At 28.6% G+C, this 20,450-nt stretch overlaps 2 protein-coding genes across 3 annotated transcripts; both read left to right on the forward strand.

Annotated features, from left to right (window-relative positions):
• The first annotated feature begins 413 nt into the window (after nt 1-413).
• Nucleotides 414-9,492, forward strand: LOC119662170 (14-3-3-like protein E). Its single transcript, XM_038071731.1, has 3 exons — nt 414-481; nt 7,684-7,744; nt 7,850-9,492. Exon 3 carries the CDS (start codon nt 7,939-7,941, stop codon nt 9,418-9,420), a length of 1,482 nt encoding a protein of 493 aa, XP_037927659.1. The 5' UTR covers nt 414-481; nt 7,684-7,744; nt 7,850-7,938; the 3' UTR covers nt 9,421-9,492.
• A 7,099-nt stretch (nt 9,493-16,591) lies between these two features.
• LOC119689398 (14-3-3-like protein 2) lies at nt 16,592-18,275 on the forward strand. Of its 2 annotated transcripts, XM_038104224.1 has the most exons (3): nt 16,592-16,673; nt 16,768-16,778; nt 16,836-18,275. In XM_038104224.1, the coding sequence occupies exon 3, from the start codon at nt 16,841-16,843 to the stop codon at nt 18,029-18,031; it is 1,191 nt and encodes a 396-aa protein (XP_037960152.1). In that variant the 5' UTR covers nt 16,592-16,673; nt 16,768-16,778; nt 16,836-16,840; the 3' UTR covers nt 18,032-18,275. The 2 variants fall into 2 exon arrangements, with proteins under 2 accessions (XP_037960152.1, XP_037960153.1); XM_038104225.1 differs by lacking the exon at nt 16,768-16,778.
• The last annotated feature ends 2,175 nt before the right edge of the window (nt 18,276-20,450 follow it).

The raw sequence follows: 20,450 nt of genomic DNA on the forward strand, positions 1-20,450 counted from the left end.
ATTTTATTAGTATAAAATTCGTAAATGTTTTTGTGAATGCGTATAAATAGTGTGTTTAATAAAAACTTTAATTAAACAATAGGTTTTTGCAATTTCATTATTAAGTCTAACTATAGAATAATCGTAATTAAAAATAATGTTGTATTTCAGTGACAGCTATAATTATTTGACAAAAACTTCTTTGATTATCCTTGAAATTTCTGTTATTATTAAAAATCTTGACATATTGGTGAAAATCATATATAGAATATATATTCTATTCTATAATAAAATTAGGCATATTGTTAAAATTTTTATCATAACATAAATCTTTTGGCAAACGATTATTTTCATAGCAGTTTTTAAAATTTTCACAAAATTACGAGTATCAATGTAATAGAATTTTCTGGGTTCCGTGGTGCTGTGGCTGTGAAAGAGGATAAATTTATATCAAACCATTTTTTTCGCTATAAAACGGATCATTATTAAACAAACAAGGCAGGTAACCAAGTTTTCCTTTAACAACTAAAACTATCTATAAAGTATCTTACAAGTTCAAACAGGCTCAATATTTATAAATTTATAGAGTTTATAAGTATTTCAAACATTTATCATATTTTAAAGGCATTAAGTTCTTTTGGGATTGAATTGTAAGATTGGTGCCACGACTTTTTTTGCTTATACGGTTGTGATATACATAAGATCTTACTTGGAAAGCGCACATTTATCAACGGTGCCGCTATATGCAGTTGGCAGAGGGTCCGAACATTTTTTGCCGGTAGCGTGCACTGGGCTTTATGGTCACAAATTCATCGATTTTTAGATATTGGTCAATTGGTCGCAATTGGTCAAATATATACAGTTCATCAAAGCTATTGTAAATGTGGTAATTGAGAAATTTTTGGCAAAAATATTTAGGCCAAATTATGTTAATAAATACACTTAACAGAAAAAGTCTGCGTACAAAAACTAAATTTTCTACTTATAAAATATTAATAAATAATTTTTTTAGTTACATATATTTTTAATTAATATTCTTATTATATCATTATTATATTTTATTATCTTATTATATATGATAAATTATCATATAATTAAATTTAATAAAAAAATGGTAAATGGAGTCTACGTACAAAGGTTTATAAAATTATATTTTTAGAAGCTTACTTAGTAGCTTTTCTTTTTTATGGCCTCCATTAAACGTCTTAGCATCTAATTAACCAGCTTTGGAAGTTCATCACTGCTAACTTTCGACTATTACTTCTTCACCTTCTCTTTAGGAAAAAGCTTTATATTATATATGACTCTCCAATAAATCCCGTAGTTGTTCTATGGGTTTCAAATCTAAGGTAATTGCGGTGGAGTTTTAAGTTGTTTGGAAACTTTTAAAACTAATTAAAGTTTAACAATTTCTGCCGTATACTTAGTCATTTATTTGTTGAAATATATACCAATTCCTTAGTTTCAGCACCTCGGCACTGATTTGCATACTGAGTTTTAAGATTTTCAAATAGTTCATTTTATTAATGATCGACTCAATAAATTTCATTTTTTCTACTTTATCACTCCATCAACTGTTGATGGCAGTATCCAAATTTCGTCAAATAATCTATCGACATTTCATACCAAAGAGACAGGAGTTTCTTTCGCCTGAAAAAAGGTCTTCATCTTAATCTAGAATTCCTCTTTTTATTCCTTTCTTGTACGTAGAATTTATCTACCATACGCAGCGTTGATTTTATTGTTGCAAACTTAATTATTATAATTTTTCTATTAAAAATTAGCCATAATTTATAGCTTAAAATGAACGTAAGAAATAAAAGTATTAATAAAATATATAAGTTATTAAAAAAAGTAAATACATAGTGATTTTTTTAAAGTACAAATCTAATATAATTTTTGTACGTAGACTTTTTCTACTAAGTATATGGAATTGTATATGAAATGTTGCAAAAAACGAGGGATTGCTCACGCACAACCAGAGATGTTACAAAATTATTTTGTATTATTTTATATGTCTTATAGTATTGAGCCTCCATCGCCAAAATTAATCTTGTAAGAAGAACAATTTGGTGTAACGTAGTAGACTACCTTGGGTGATCTTTTTAGATTGCGGTGTTTTCATAGTGGTGGTAGAGGTTATATATTATTTTACTTCTAATGCTATTATATGATGTAAAACTGATCATTATTGAACGAATACCGCAGGTAATTACAATGTATTAATAGTTAACCGTTTAATTTTAATTTTTTTATTAATATCTCAAGTAATTAAATAATGTGTTTACATTGCATATTGTATGTACATACAAATTTTTTTCCTGTTGTCCTTAAATATTAATTGTTTAAAAAAGTTAACTACTTAAGTCCGTAAATATTCTATAATAAAGTTTCACTTGGATATAAAAATGGCAATGGTATGGTATTGCTATTTTATTACATCAATGTGTTAAGGGTATTGTGAAGCGTTATACAAATTAGTTCACTATTAGAATTTTATCAAGCTCATCAAATCGTACATAGTTATATATATATTGTATGAGCATTAATATGGTAGTTAATACTTAGTTATTGATATTGGTACATTATAAGCCTAGTTTGAAATCGCATTATGCATATACTCACTAAAATAATATGTTTTAATCAAAAAGTACTACCAGGGTTGACTACTAAAGCTTTTCGTATCTAAAGTTATATAATAATAGTATATATGAAAGTATGCATTTTTTATGTAGTTTTGTGAGGAAAATATGACTGATTTATTGTTTATCACTTCATCTGACTAAGCAATAACTGACCTTAGATCTGCATACCTCCCTGAGGAGTCTGTAACCATTCTGAGATTCCATAACACGGTGTTCGTAAACCTGTCAGTTTTTGTAAATAGTATCAGAGCTCTGTCCTTTATATATTTTTTGATCGGATCAATCTTGAGGTCCCTGAGGAAGTCATTCGTCTTAATATACCATGGCATGTTGAAGAGTCTTCTCAGAGCCTGGCTTTGTACAATTTTCGGCTGGCGAATAGTAGAGTTTGAGACGTAAAGTTACAAACAGTGAACGAAAATAAACAGTACAGTTTCGTAGTGTACTGATCATATCCGAAACACATTAAAAAATATTTAGAGTTTGTGTTCACCGACACATTATCTTTATTTAAAAACATAAACAAAATACGTGCAATACAAATACAAACAATTTTTTTTTCTTATACAAACGAAGCAACAACAATATACATTGAAAACCTCTCAAATCGTTTTGTTCGACGGATACTAAAAGAACACTAAAAACACGCTACCTTCGAAAGAGTTGGCTAAAAATACACTACCTTCGTGAAAAGATCGTTAAAAACATCACTACTTTCGGGAAAAGAACACAAAGCGAACATTAACAATTCGAATACAAACTCTAAAAATTTGTTGATGTGTTTTGAACTTTTTTTAGTGTACTGTTTGTTTAGTGTACAGTACACTATGTTCGGTACTTTAGTGTTTGTTTTCGTTCATTGGTTACAAATATCTTATGTTAATTTAATGGAAAATAAAATTAATAAATCTCATTTAGCTGCATTTTTTTGGAAATTTAAATTTAACTTCATAGATGAATATATGTCAATTGCCTGTAATAAAAAATAGCTTATTTTACTTAATAGATAATAAAGTTTAAAATAGTTGTATGGTAAGTAATTAGCTTATTCGTTCCACTTTATGGGAAGTAATGCATTCGATTATTTGTACGGAAGAGGGATACGCAGGAATGAAGATTTTGATTTCAAATTTGAATGTTTTGCGCAACCATTAGTCGAATTTTAGACTGGACCAAAATTGATTTCTCAGTTTATTTCATTCCCTGATTTTTGCGTCTTTCTGCATTCGTCACTGCTGGTTTATTATATTATTATTTTCTATTATTCAGTACTTTTCGAAGTGTTTAAACCCTTCGGCCGAGTAATTTCATTAATACTTTTCTGTGGAATAGCTCAAATATATTTTCGTTATGATCAGAATTCTTTTAACTATTGTAATTGACTTAAGCTTGTATTGGATTTTTTAATTTTTTTTTGGTTTTTCTGTGACGATCTATTTCAAATTCTTAAATTATATTTGATGTACTATTCTTGGCACTATGGTATAAATCCATTCAACATTAATACAAGTAGGAGTTAGGAGTTTTGTTAATTATATGCCGTAACATATCATAGGGATATTCATGTACTTGTGATAATCGTTATTTTGAAAATTGTGAACCTGGATGTATATTATTTTTGCCGTAAAATAAAACGCTTCCGAGGTACAACGTTACACAGTTACATCGGGATTAGGTCTGGTACTTATTCGGCATTTGGTGAGAAAACAGCATGGAATATTGGATTTGTTTGTTATTAAAAGGTTTCAAAAATTTTTATTTATTTTGATATATATATATATAGATCAGAAATAATAATATATAAAGTATTGTAAGTAAAAATTGGAAGTTAAATAGATAAATATTTCACTGAATGCTTTTCTTGACTTTCCTTGCTCTATTGAACACAAATGAGCAAAAAAAAGTATCAACTGATTGGAATTTTACAAATCTTGCCGAAAAGGCAATGAACAGATTAGTTCAGGCGTCTATTAATTTATGACTTTCACATATGTATATTCAGTTATCGTGCTATTAAATAACGTATAATGTTTTTATGTCTGATTAAGATATAACTATGTCTGACATATATCTGGCTCAAAAAAAGAATTACCAAGTAGTAAATGACATCCCTGTCTGTAACAACTAAAAACTTATAATCCAAGCTTTAAACAACACTTAACTTGAAAAAATACATTATAAAAGTCAGCTCGGTTTCATTTCTCTCTTCAGTTTCCTTAAGGGTGTGAATCGAGTTACTTCGGTGAAGTGAGTTTTGTGTGAATATTTGTTCTTTGTGAAATAAAATTATTTTGCTGCTTTCAAAGGTAATTAAAATAATTAATACTTTTATAAATTTTAGATTTATTTCAGTTTTAATTTATTGTACAATATTGTGTCTATATATTGTTGTGCATATACATTAGCCGTATATGCGCAATAATATTAACATAGTATTTGAGAAATTTTTTATATTCCTATTTATTTAAAGATTAGATATATTATTAAGTGAGTAAACGATTTTAAAAACGTTAATAAAAGAAATATTCTTTTAAAATTATATAGGATCGTGAGCTTTTGTGTTGGTGCTCCTATGGACACACCCTTCATTCCGCCATCTTATATTACAATACTATATATATGTATATATATAAATATATATGTATTTATATATATATACATATATATATATATATTTATACATATATATAGATATTGTCATATTTCTCTGATCTTATTCATTTAACAGCTTCTAATTTCTCAATCCTCTGTCTTGTGACTATATAAAAAGTTTTAAAAATATTAAAGAAGGTTTCTTCATTAACCAAGCTATACTTATGGAAGTTTTTGATTATATTATTTATTATTATTCGTGTATTCAAAAGATCTTTAATTAAAAGTGCATATATATAAAGATTATATATATTAAATTCAGTGTTGGTGCTCTTATAGATACTCTCTACTTTCCGCCATATTGAATTTCATCACAATTTGCCCTTGGCAACAGAATATGATATTCAGTTGAAAAACATGCTGAGGCAACTTCATTAGAAACTTGTTCAATATATATATATGTGTGTGTATATGTATATAAATATTTCATCAGATATTTTTGATCTGAGTGTGAATTGTTGTTGATATAAAAGAGTTTAAAGATTATAAAAAAGTGCTGTCTATAAGCCAAATCACACTTACGGGTAATTTTAGTTATTTCGTGGTTCAGAAATCTATTATTTTGTGTTATAAATATTTAAGATTTATATTTTGAATTTATATTAAGATACATTGAATTTAGTGTTGGTGCTTCTATGGACACACCTTACATTCCGCCATCTTAAATTTCATACTTATATAATTACAATTATATATATTTATATCATAACATATCTCTGTGTTATCACGTGCTTTATTTAATAGAGTTTCTAACTTTTTAATTCTTAGTTTTGTGACTATATTAAAAACCTTTTTGAAATTAATAAAGAAGCTTTCTTCATTAACCAAGCTACACTTATGAGAGTTATTGATTGTATTATTTATTATTATTCGTGTATTCAGAAAATCTTTAAATAAAGTGTATATATTTATATTAGATATATTAAATTCAGTGTTGGTGGTCCTATAAACACTCCCTAGTTTCCGCCATATTGAATTTCATCGCAATTTGCCCTTGACAACAGAATATGATATTCAGTTGAAAAACGTGCTGAGGCAACTTTATTGGAAGCTTGTTCAATATATATATTTGTGTGTGTGTATATGTATATAAATATTTCATCAGATATATTTGATCTAAGTGTGAATTGTTTTTGTTATGAAAGAGTTTAAAGATTATAAAGAAGTGCTGTTTATAAGCCAAATCACACTTACGGGTAATTGTAGTTATTTTGTGGTTCAGAAATCTATTATTTTGTGCTATAAATATTTAAATTCGTGTGCTCATTTAATATTTAATCGTTTGTTCAAATATTTATATAAGATACATTAAATTCAGTCTTGGTGGTTCTATGGACACATCTAACATTCCGCCATATTGAATTCCTTGGTAATAAAATTGTGTCCTTGGCAACAGTAGATAGAATTCAATTAAAAAGCTTCGATACAACTTTATTGGGAATTCAAAAAGAACTATGTGTTTGCATTGCTTATTAAGATGTATCATTTCGTATTTCATTAGACGTCTCCGGTCTAATTCCATATAATGCCTAAAATGCATATGGTGTTTGACTTATTTAGCAGTGCTATCACATTTGTTATCTTCGATTTTATAACTATAATAATCTATAAATTTTAAAATTTGTGAAATTATTTTAATGAAGAAAGCAAATTTACAAAATTGTTGTTGCAGACGTTTTTAGTTATTTTAAAGAATAGATATACTATATCTTCTTTTGTGATATTGAAACGAATATGAGATATATTGATTTTAGTGTTGGCGCTCTAATGGACACACCCGTCATTCCACCATCTTAACTTTCACAGTTCTAAAATTGTGTATAATTGACAAAGTCATTCAATTATAAAATGATATTTTTTGTGAAACAAATAATTAAGTTTATAAAATATAAGTTATAGAATAAAAAATCTTTCGCAAAAATTTTTAACAGTTTAATATACCATAGATATTTTAGCTAATTCGACACAATAAAAAAAGATTCAGGTGTGAAGTTCTAATTAATAGGTTGTATGGATATACCCATATATATATATATATATATGTATGATAATTCCAAGAAATATGTAAAAAAGATTTTTATTAAAGAGTGAAATTCTCCAAGATATTTCTTTGTTGGAATAGTGTTTTAAAGTATTGACAGGCGGTCATGGATAGTAAATTAGTTTAAGATCATTTATACGATTGTTAATAACAGTGATAAGAAAACTAGTTTATAAAAATAAAAATAATGCTTCTTTTAATTGTTACAAAATAATGAAGAATTAAACACCGAATACAAGACGCCATTTTGTAAATGACACACCTAAAAAGTTTTGCTGTTAAATTAATAAAAAATTAATAAAGAATTTCTAAGAATAAAATTTCTCTGGAATTAGACTGATTTATATATTATTTTTTTCGTTTCAGATTATACAAAAATCACGTACACATTTAAGAGCCAATTTTTGTGCCTTGTCACTTAAAATCGGTAATCAACACAACACAAAAAGCTATTGATAACCATTTTGGCATTGTAAATTTTCGTTACCAAATTATTTTTATGGATTTTATTTACCTATTTTTCTTAATACAGATATACCATCCAATTTTCTGAAATCCAGCTTGGATATACATCAATTTTTTAGAATCTTCGATTACAAATACTTTCCTATTCGTACAACCATGATGTCTCGCGCATATTACAATTACCGTGCCCTTCTTGCTCAACATGCCCATCGCTATCCTGATATGCTACTCTCTTTGAATAACATTATTGATACGGGTGCCGTTTTGACCATTCAGGAGCGTAATATGATATTGATAGCTTATAAAAATATTGTAAGCGAGAATCGTGCTGCTTTGAAAATGTTTACGAATCCTCTACCAGATGAGGAATCTCTTGACGCCGAGGCTAAGTATCGTTTAGCCGATCGCTATCGCCATCAAATTGAAAATTTTATTACGGTCGATTGCAATCGTGTCATTTTCTTGATTGACACTGAACGTTTTCCTTGTCAAACTCATGAGCAAATGATTTTTAACTACAAGACTCTTGCTGACTATCATCATTATCTTTGTGAATTGGACTCTAATCGCTATCTTGCAATTTGCATTCAACGTTGTCAATTGGCATATGAATCGGCATTCCATGCAGCTATGCAACATCTTTCACCAACTAACATTCTACGCATGCGTATTGCTCTGAATTTCTCCATTTTCAATTACAACATTTTACGTGCAACTGGTCATGCCATACAGCTTGCCGCTACTGAGTTGTCTCGTGCAGAGTTGCAAATGCAACGTTATCCAAATGATGATTATGCTGGAGCACTTTATATTCTAGAGGAGCTTAATAATTGCGTGACCCTTTGGAATACAAATGACCAACCAAATGGAGATATTTGTGTGCTTTATGTAAAGGATAATTTCAAAATGAATGGCGATACAGATTCTGATAATGCGACTGCAACTAATTCATTATCAAGCACAACATCTAAAGTTCAGTCTGAGCCTGAGCCTGAGTCCGATTCTGATGATAAATCTGAAACTCATTCATCAATGAGCGCATGCAGCGAAATTGATCCAGCACAACAACGTGCAGCTGAAGAATTGCAGCAAATATTAAACGTTGTTAATCCTAATGGTCGTAATGAAAATGATGAGGTTGACGATAACAAAGACGTTGTTGAAGATGAGATTGAAGATGACGAAGACTATGGCGATGAGAATGGCGATGATGATGGTGAAGAAGATGACGCTGAGGATGGCGATGAAGATGAGGATGAAGATGATGATGATGATGACGACGACGATGGCGACAACGATGAAGATGGCGATGAGGATGAGGTTGAGGAAGAGGAAGAGGTAGAAGATGAAGATAAAGATAAAGAAAACAATGATGTTAAGGATGAGAATGAGGGTAATGATAAAACTGAAGCAAAGCCTGAAGGAGAGTCCGAGGAGAAGCTCGAAGATAAGCCTGAAGAGAAGCCCGAAGATAAGCCTGAAGATGAGGTTGAAGCTAAGATTGAGGAGGAGGGTGAAGATGAAAAGAAGGTTAATAACATCACTAACCATCTTGATGAAGTTGATGAAACTGATGATTCCGTTACCGAATCGCAAAAGTATACTCTCGTTAATGGCGAGAAAGATGAAACTATCTAAAATATTTAAAAGAAATTTTACACAAACACAAATCATCGTAACCATTATTTTGTGTTAAAAATTTAAAGTAAATTCATACAATATATCTTAAAAATTAAATACATACTACTATATTCCACTATGTTCTAATATATATATATCCAATATTCCATGTGTTAATTAAAAAAAAAAATGGAGGCTGTGTTCGCTTATGAAATACTATGTTTAGATAAATTATATATGTCACAAAATGTAAAATTTATTTCAATAAAATTGACGACGGCTCCAAAATGTTTTATGATTTTATATTTATATTATGTCCAGGTTAAATTTATATATTGCATATTTCATATATATTTACATTTTAGATTTTAATGGTACCAGTGTTGTGTGTCTTCAGCTGGGGCTTCTTATTTGTTATTTATATTTACAAGCAATTTAATACTTTTTTTAAAGAGTTATCACATTATTATCACCACAGTTAAGATGCTCGCCATGGTGAGTACTGCAAGGCCTTGACGTGTCAAATATTTTGGATTCGAGGGCAACTGTAAAGCATTTGTAATTGATTATGATTATGAATACATTCATAAATATTATTGTAATAATGTTACATTAAATTAAAATTAATTTGTTTATATTGTAAAATTAAAATTAGATTTTAGCATAAAAAATATACTTATAGTTTTGGCCTATTGGGTAATCACAAATGGTTAATTGAATATTGTGAATCCGATTGGCCATTGCTAATACGTGTGTTTAAAATCATCGAAAATTGGTTTCTTTATTTTATTGAATATATTTCTATATATTCCTTTCAGCTTTAGTAAAACTGCATCAACTAACATATATTCTCTTTTAATATATAGGTGGCTGTGTACTATTTGGATAGAGGAGGAAGATTTACGCCGGCATTTTATATATTCATTCATTTTCATTTAATTTTTTTGCCTAACTTTTTATGATCGTAGGTGCTGGTACTGATGGATAGTATTGTTAGAATTGTTTTCCGAAACCTGAATGTAGATGGTAAAGGCAATTAAATATTTTATTTTTAAATTGTGAAGTCAACAACTGATGTGTAGAACTGCAAAATTAGAAGAAGACCAATCACCCGAGCTGCAAAAATTTTATCGGTGCATGGTCTATACTGAGACAATGATTGTCATAATGTCTATAAGATGTAAAATTATCTGGATTTAAATTAATAGTTTATAAATGTATTGCAAATAATAATATAATATGTAAATATATAATGTAAAATGTAATTTTAAATGTGCGTTAATTTCATAAAATTTTAATAACAAATGTAATTTAATTTTTTTTTTTTAAATAAATGTGTTAGCTAACAGCACCAAAAACCTTAAAGGAAATAAATGTAAATACAAACACATTAGCAATTTTACAAAAGTATTTTATTTTTTTTTAGCAGATATATTTTATTTTAGCAAAAATATTCATAGCATGTGTAATTTATATAAAACAATTTTAAACCTCGGTAGCTCAATTGGTAGAGCGGTAGACAATAGAGTCGCAAACTAACTGCTGCAGTCTGAGAGTTAGCTGTTCTAGGGTGGAGGATGATTAGACAAGTTTCTCATTTGGTTCTCTAGGGTTTAATGCATATTTACATAGACTTTAAAGAACATAAATTTGTGACATTACAATTCTACGGGTGCGGGTTCAAATCCTGTCTGAGGCAATCTTTTTACAAACATTTTTTTTAATTATTTAAAAATTTTATAAAATATTTTTAAATAATTACATATTTTTTAATTATTTTAAATAAAATAGTTTTACATGAAAAATTAGTTAACTTACTAATAGGCAGGGAAGTAAGGCATTGTATTAACATTTTTTTACCATCCCTAAAAGAAAATAATAATTCCAGACATTTACTATTCCCTATGACAATTACACAGTTACGGACATTAATAGTTAAGTAAATATTAATGAAATTCATATAAAATTAATAAAAACCAAAAATAATAAAACTGCATTTCATGTATTTATTTCTAGCCATTTCGCAAGGTTGCAATTTTTCGTACTAAACAGTAAAATATGTACTTTGATGTTATTATGAGCTACTATTAATTGATACTTTTCAATATTTCCAATGATTCAGATATGTTACTTGTTTTAAATATAGTAAATAAATATATTTAACAGATTTTTGATATGCTAATTATTTTTCTCTTTCAAATTATACTTTCAACTTTTGAAGCAATAAATAGTTATTGGGGTCTGGATATAGTGAACAATGGAGCTGGTTAGATAATTTAAAATAATAAACTTAAATTTTAGCCCTACTGATTGTCAACATGAATTGGTGTTGAAAAATAATGGTTTTTCATTTTTCCAAGTGGTACTATGTTTGGTCGATGTTTAATTGGTCCGGTAATGTTGCATAGATAACGCTTTTTGCGATGTTGTCAATTAGTAACACTCCCTCAAAAAGCAATAGCCTTGACTTTTGTCTTTTTCATTTCCGAAAAATTCTTCCAATTTTTTCAATATAATGTTTTTATTTATTCTTCGGTCTCCGAATGTGTCCAAGTTTTATCCATGTTATATCACAGGTAAATTAACGTTTCGGGTTATCATTTTCACAGGTGTTGTTATTTTCATTTGTTTATATACCCTTCCTGTAAAATTTGAAACTGAAAGCGACATATCATTTCTACATTTTCGTATCAAAAACATATTGATAATGCATTATAAAAATTCATTTCATATTATTTTAATTAATTTAATTAATTTAATTTTAAGCTGACCATACAGATGTTTCGAGTATTGCCAAATATCCATCACCAGTGGTCATGGGAATAATTCTTGTATTTAATTTTTCGTAAATAATTTTTTTTTTTTCAGAGTCAGCTCACCTTACCGATCTGACCCAAAGTCAGCCCTAACGATCTGACATTTATGTTCGCACATTTTTCTGGAGCTTTTCTGGAGTGCTGTATTAAACAAAATGTATTAAATGAGAAATGTAAGCTTTGATGACCGCTTTTGAGCTCAAAGTTGAATTTTACCCCGAAGTTCATAGTGTGAACGTGGTAATATACGCAATTTAAACTTCAGTTTTATGGCTGATATATTACTTATATACAACAATTTAATTACATATATACACTTAACATATATATCGACAGATAAAATTATAATGCTACCAGTAAATCAGATATACTCAACATCAATCGGAGTATATATAATCTGTTAAATGCGAAAATCTGAGTTAAAAATTATTAATGTCGAATGCAACAGATTTGATCTAAACATATTTTTGATTTGTAACTTGACAAGTGGCCCTGAATTTACAGGGCCAATCCGAAGTGGATATACGGAAATATATGGATATATGGATATAGGGACATTTCTAACATTTACAAGACCAAGATAGAATTATGTTCCACGATGTCTTTTAACATGAATCCTCATAGTTGTGGGTATCATTATTATAATCAGACTATGCGTAGAGAATACTACTTTAAAAAGACGAACCGAAATTGCCACATGTGATCATGTGTGCAACCATTTGTATGGAATCATCCACTTGCAATCAGAAAACAATAGATCAATTGACCAACTGTTTGGATTAGATTGGTTTCGGCTATTCAGTATAGACGTACATAGACAGAATATAATTTTAAAAGCAGTTGCATCGATCAGCAATATACTGATTATACATTAACTGTGTGAAGTCGTAGAAATGAATAAAAGAAATAGGAGAAAATCACTCATTTACATAGTCTGTGCCTGGTATGATGGAAAAGGCAATTGTCCTTCATAGTTTCCATTAAAGATATTGCTTGCTTTATTTAAGCAGAAAATGAGTTTCCTGGTTTAGGATAGCAGGACTAACTAGGACTAGCTAGTAACCTGTTTGTTATTGTGCTCTAAAATCTTCGTGTGGTGCGATTTGGTTAGAACTTGGCATCTATCATCTACACTTTTAGGCTGACATAATTGTTGTAATTATTTATATATCAAATTATTTATTTAAATACTTATTTATTGATAAATTTATTTATTTATGTTTATATTTTTGTTAATAAATTAGAATTTTAATGTTCCTTTTTGTTAATTTTTTTGTTGTTACGTTTACGTTTAGACTTAGACCTCTTTAGTATATTTGTACATGGACTTTGTATGGATTTTATGTGAAAAATTGTATATATTGTTGCAATTTATCACTTTAAGTGCAAGATGTGAAATGTAGCATAATAAAGTGGCATTTCTGATTTAATAATGTGAAATTATATAATTATTATTTTACCTAAAGATTTGACAATGAATTATTTGCGGGTATAAATCCAGAAAGCTTCGATAGTTACTATTTCAATCGAGTTTCGACGATAAACGTCTTCGCCACTTACTATTATTGTACACCGTAACCCTGACTTCGGCGTAAGTCTTCGTATCTAAGTTTTATACCCGAAGTGAAGGAACTTCTGATTTATATAAGTCGTAGCGGTGAAGCAAGTTGTTTCGATCCCTGTGATTAGTGTTTTGAGTTTTAAAATAATTAAAGAAAAATATAACTTATTTAAACTACGTTATTGGTAAGTATATATAAATGTATAATATATAAATTAACCAAATGTAAATTGTACAGCTCAAGGATTTCCAGCTAGAAAAAAATTCTCTTAGGGACATAATTTCTTAATAACTGTATACCCATAGTTAATATATTTTTTGTAATAATTTTTTACTTTTATTTTAAAAACGAAGTATTATTTATTCGAAATACAAAAAATATGTTAAACATAAAGTTTATAACAATTTTGCTAATATGATATGTCAGCCTTTTTCGAAAAAAAACTTTAAGGTGTGTTTTTTGGCGAAAAACTGCGCTGTCAGTTTACGCAGACATATTTTTTTTAACGGTGTATTGGTGTATATGAGACCTCTATGTATATATCATGACTTACTTTAAATATATATCATATGCGTATTTCAACTCGTAGTGTATGTGGCTTAGTTTCTTTTCTAAAAATGTGATAATAAATAGAATTTTTATAAAATAGGATTTATAATCGTTCCAAAATTTTCAATACATATCAGACAAATTCTCGATATATAATACATATATATATATATATACATATATATATATATACTGGACACTTATAGTTGTCTCATTTGTCTAGTGGAATACGATTGTATTAGTGCGTACTATACTTAATGTGCTTTATAGTATATACATGTGGCGTGATATAATTTTGATTTATATAATTAATAAGAGGTTAGAATATTAAAAAATTAATTTTAAAATGTTTTTAAGTTTGAATTTTAATGTTATAATAAAATATCTATATGCTATATATAGTGCTATTTGGAAAAGAATTCCTTTTTGTGGTAAAAGTGAGATGTTTTTTATATAGTCATGATGTTTGAATATTTTGCTTTATTATAGACACTTCATTTTGCATAGAATCCTTTTGACATGATTGAAGCAAGAGCATAATTAGGTACTCATAAAACCTCTAAGTTCAAAAACATTTTCATAAAAGTTGAAACTGACAATAATCCTGATGTACCACATCTCGAGAATATATATTGGGCGTGGTAATAGACATAATAGACTCAAATTGTAAAGTCTTTTGGGTTATAACCAAACTTGTACAAGATCTGACATTATATTGGTGGTGTACTGTATTTTTTTTTACATATCTTTATAGTTTGAATAAATAATTCAATTTGTTCTGTTGAGGACAGTACACTTCAAAATTATTATTTGAATTATCGTGGTATTATCTGGTATGATAAGTCAACAAAAACACAATTCTTTTGAAATTTCATCAAACAGAGGGAAACTCCTTTTTTTTTTTGAATATCAGCTAACGAATTATCTTGAACAGTTTTATTCCTATTTCATGACTTATTGCTTTTAATATGTTGTAGGCAACTTCTATTGATGATCCATGTTTGGAAGTGAAGCATTGAACTGTGAAATTGTTTCATTGATTTAAGAAATTTAACCATGGTTTTTCACGTAATTGTTAATTGAATTTGAAGACTTTAATGATTTGATAAGTTCAGGTTTTTAATCATTTTATTTTTATTCATTTCAACTGGTCTTCCAAAATATATTAATATCGTAATACAAAAATTATTAAAACAAAATGTTGCAGACAAGTATCGATACTGCCATTCTGTAAATGCATCTTTTCCATTCATTAATGATATCCATTTCAGTTTTTCTAAATGAATAAAAGGTTTTCCTTCCTCAATTTATAAAAAATGTTTTGGATCTACAAACAGCAAGATTTTTTTTCTGATAAGTTTGCATGTAAGTTTTGACATAACCTAGAATTCATAGAACCTATATCAGATTTTTTGGGGCAAAGAAGCTTAACTAACTACGATACTCCTCTAGCAATGTTCATAGTTGGTGTCGTAGAAAACCTTTTTGAAGGCGATTAAATTTTTACGTAATTATCAATGAAATGAGCACTTAGAACGTTGAAGTACTAACTCGAGATATATCGCTGATGTAATTTAAACAGTTGTCTTTGAAGAAGTTATTAACATGATCGTTGTCACGTACTAATGATATTACATCTAAGCAGTGTTTGAAGCTATTACAGCGTAATTCAATACATTATCTGCAACATTTAAAATTTAAGAAGAAAATACTATATATGCAAGAGAAAAATATGTTCTGTCACCACAACCACAAATCAGTTCAGCAGTTGCTTAAATGACGGTATAACGTTATGAGATTAGGCCATGTTTATAAATAGATTAGCTTAGATTAGGTTAAATTGGCCGCCTTGTGCATAGAAGGTCACTCAAGCACAAATAATGACTCATTGTGATGCCACGGATGAGACATTGTCCGTAAGTCAGATAATAGAAATCACTTTGAAGGTAGATGTCCTAAACACCTAGCGTACGTAGGTGTTTAGGGTTTCACATTATGAGGCGACATTATGAGGCACTAATATATCAAATTGACAAAAACTTTTTAAGAAGAAGTTTTAATCTAATTTATATTAAGAATACTGTACTGTTGCCGGCAAGTATATAGAGTTCAAATGAGACTATAACTATCAGCAAAATTACAAATACTTTAACTTATCACTGCTAGTTATAAGAGAGATCTTTGATCCTAATTAGTAGATAAAGAAAATAATTAGTAAATTAATTGAAAATAATGATTTCTAATTTCTTCATATCTTTTCAGTAAAACTGCGAAGTAAAACTCGTATACAGTGAAAATTATCCACACGTCAATAAAAAGATTTTCATTTAGCAACACTGAAAATGTAAGCTTTATATATTATATAAAACTTGTAACTAACATATTTATTTATTTATATTTCTTTATGTGGGTACATCATCCATTTTTTCGGATACCAGCTTGTAAAAATGTATTGATTAAAGTTATTAATTATTTGTATTCAAAAATAATTGATTTTATATTCCAGCAACAATGATGTCTCGCGCATATTACAATTATCGTGCCCTTCTTGCTCAGCACGCCCATCGTTATAGTGACATGCTAATCTCTTTAAATGGCATTATTAATATGGGCGTAGTTCTCACCGTTGAAGAGCGCAACATGGTGTTGGTGGCATATAAAAACATTGTAAGTGAACACCGTACAGCTTTGCAAAATTTTATAACTCCTTTACCGGATGAGTCAACTATGGATTTGGGAACAAAACTCTATTTAGCTGAGCAATATCGTCATCAAATCGAAAATGATATAACTTTCAATTGTAATCGTGTCATATACTTGATTGATACACTTCGTTTTCCTTGTGATGGTTATGAAAATATAATTCTCAATGCAAAGACACTTGGTGATTATCATCATTATCTATGTGAAATCAATACCAATGGTTATTCCGCAATATGCGTGCAACGTTGTCAATCATCATATGAAAGAGCTTTAAATACAGCAACACTGTGCCTTGGACCAGCTGATCCAATACGTATGCGTATTGCTTTGAATTTCTCAATTTTCTATTACAATATTTTACGTGCACCAGGATATGCTGTACAGCTTGCTGTTTCCGAATTGTCTCGTGCGGAACAGTATATGCAAAGCTTTCCAAATGAGGATTATGATGATACCGTTTCTATTGCGGAAGAAATCAACAAATGCGTTTATATATGGAATACAACCCCTCAACCACCTCGGCAGCTTTCAGTATTTTTTGCGAGCAACAATTCCGCGGTGCATGGCTATGTAAATAATGTAAATAATGATACTAAGTCTGCAAGTACACCAGCAGAAATGTTTGAGTCTTCATCTGACTCTGAATATACTTCCTCTTCTGATACGGAAATGAACTCTGATAATAATTCAGATGCGAATAAATGCAGTGTTATGTATCTACCTAATGCCTTTGGTGATTTTGAACCAGAAGAAGAGTTTATAAATATTAACGAACAAGAAGAAGAAGAAGAAGAAAAGGAAGAAGAAGAAAAGGAAGAAGAAGAGAAAGAAGAAGAAGAAGAAAAAGAAGAGGAAGAAGTGGAAGCAGAGGAATTGGAAAATAATATCCAAATGGAAGGTATAATAGAGTTCCCTGAGTCACTTTATGCTGGAAGTGATTCAGAAGAAGACAAGGATGAGATTGATATCATAATTTGTGAACAGGATGAAATTATTTAACATAATTAAAATTATTATTCAAAAACATAATCATTTTTAATAACAAAACATTACTTCATATAACTATTCTATAAGAGTAGTACGTACTTTTTTATTCTATTCTCGTTTAACCCTATGTGTGTTTAATATAAATAAAAAAAATTATTTGGCTGATGTTCGCTTCTAAAATACTATCTATGCATGTACATATATGTATGTAACAGAATGTACAATTTATTTTAATAAAACTGACTACAGCTCCAAAGTGTTTATAATTTCATTACTTATATTATACATAAGTTAAATAACTATTTGAAATTTTTATAAAATCAGTGTTGGGATTTTTTATCAGTGCTGGGTCATACGGTCCAACTCTATCTACCTTCCATCTTGAAAGTCACTACTGGAGATATTTGATGTGTTTCATTTTTAAGTGCCCATGAAAGCATAATATATTGTATTTAATTTATAATACTCTCAGATATCTTGAGTTAAGGCAATTTTATTATTTATTTATTATTTAGGTTATAATATGAAAATAAACTTTTAGTCTTGGTCTACTATATTGATCAGCATCTTTCGTCCTTAATCTTTATTTATAAATTTCTTTACGATGATAACTCACTACAGTTGGATAGGCGTAAATTGTCTGATGATTAAGTGGATATGTTAGAGACCATTAAATGTTTCATATTTGAATTGCCAAAAATCGTGCATTAAATTACAACTGAAATTGATTTTTGATTACAATTGTAGCCATTTCGTTAATATATAAATTAAAAAAATAAATATAACTTTCTTCTCCATAATATATATTACATACAATTTAAGTGGTTTAACAATGAGATTTAACATAGGGTATGTTATTCAGACACCACTTCGAGACTTGATCTGATTTCGATTTTTCCTTAAATTTATCATATTGACGTTAAAGTATTATTTATTGGGACCATCACAAAAATAATTCAATATTTCAAGCCATTGTAGCCATTGTAGCTTCTACAACTTTTGTCAATGATCCGTTTCTGTGACGAAGGACAATATCTCTAGAATGAAATTGATTACCGATTATAAGCATTTAGCCATTTCGTTTCTGTATATAGTTACAGCAATGAATCTTCATAAATACCTGCAGCAGTTTTTTTATTTTTATATAAATAACAATCTTGTGGCTTCCAAGTGCTAAAGTAGTTTTTTGTGAAGCTGCTCTTCCAATTCGGAAATAATGTATCTTTTTAATCTGTTATAAATTCTGCTAGACTAAAATACATTTATACGATTTTATGTGGACCACTCGGTAACGAAAGTAAGAAGCCGATTTTTTAATAAATTTGTGTTAACTTAATATTTGCCATTAGTTGAGTGGTTACGATTTGTATGTCGAAGAACGTTATTTGAAAGCATAAGTTAAATTTCCCGATTTTAGGTATATAGAAATTGTTTGATTTGGCGGCGTTTTAAGCAAGCAAAATTTTTAAACACTCTAGAAGATCCTCAAGTTAAAATAGTTCCATTTTCCGGGGTTTATATATTTTATTTATTTCCATCAAATTTTAAATAACTTCAGTCTTTAAGCCCCATCTGTCGATTTCGTACTATTAGTACTATTTTCATATTTATTGGTTGTTCATATATTTAAAAGGTGATAGCTGTTACCGTATTCACATAAAAATTTGCGTATGAACTCCAAAAACTTATAAATTCTGATATATATTAGTAAGCAGTAGTGTGAGCTGGGGATATTTATAACCGTATTTGTATAATTTTTTAGCTAAATGATGTAATATTTTATTCATTAGCTACAGCCAGCCGATAATGATTTTCTTTTTAATTTATATGAAAATATTTGATTATGTTCATATGAGAATTAGGTATTACCTGATTCAATTATTTTATGAAGTCAATCAATTGATTTACACCCAATTATTTTTGTTTTCTTCCCATCAGTGGTAAGGAATACTGTGTGTTTAACATTTTAACCTTTTTGCTAAATGTGTTTTTTATTATACATATATGTATATTCTATATTTTAATGCCTTTATATAACTATATTAGTATCTAAAAACTTTAATCATATTCAATGTGTATGTAATAGTATATTCACATTGTCTCATTTAGGCACTTGCTCATTAATATTAATGAGGAAACGTTTACATTTTAATAGCTTATTTATGTAGCTAATAGAGTTTTATTAGCTTCACTTAATAATACATAACAAAAAAAATTAAATATAGAATTGATATATTAAATCAATTATATACATTTCATGTATCAATTACATATTCAATGAATAAAAGCAAAGATTTTATTAAATACTTACTTCTTCAGTGTCTTTCTTCACAGCTCAGCTGTTGTTTGTTTACATTTTACATATAAAAATATGACACATATTTTGAATTTTGGTTATTTCCCTTGTGGTGAATTTATTTTTAAGGCTTGC

This window comes from Teleopsis dalmanni, chromosome X (assembly GCF_002237135.1).
Source record: "Teleopsis dalmanni isolate 2A chromosome X, ASM223713v2, whole genome shotgun sequence".
NCBI lineage: Eukaryota > Metazoa > Arthropoda > Insecta > Diptera > Diopsidae > Teleopsis > Teleopsis dalmanni.

Excerpts from the sequence above, each read along its gene's own strand:
- LOC119662170 (XM_038071731.1), top strand. The coding sequence starts at position 7,939 with ATGATGTCTCGCGCATATTACAATTACCGTGCCCTTCTTGCTCAACAT.
- LOC119689398 (XM_038104224.1), top strand. The coding sequence starts at position 16,841 with ATGATGTCTCGCGCATATTACAATTATCGTGCCCTTCTTGCTCAGCAC.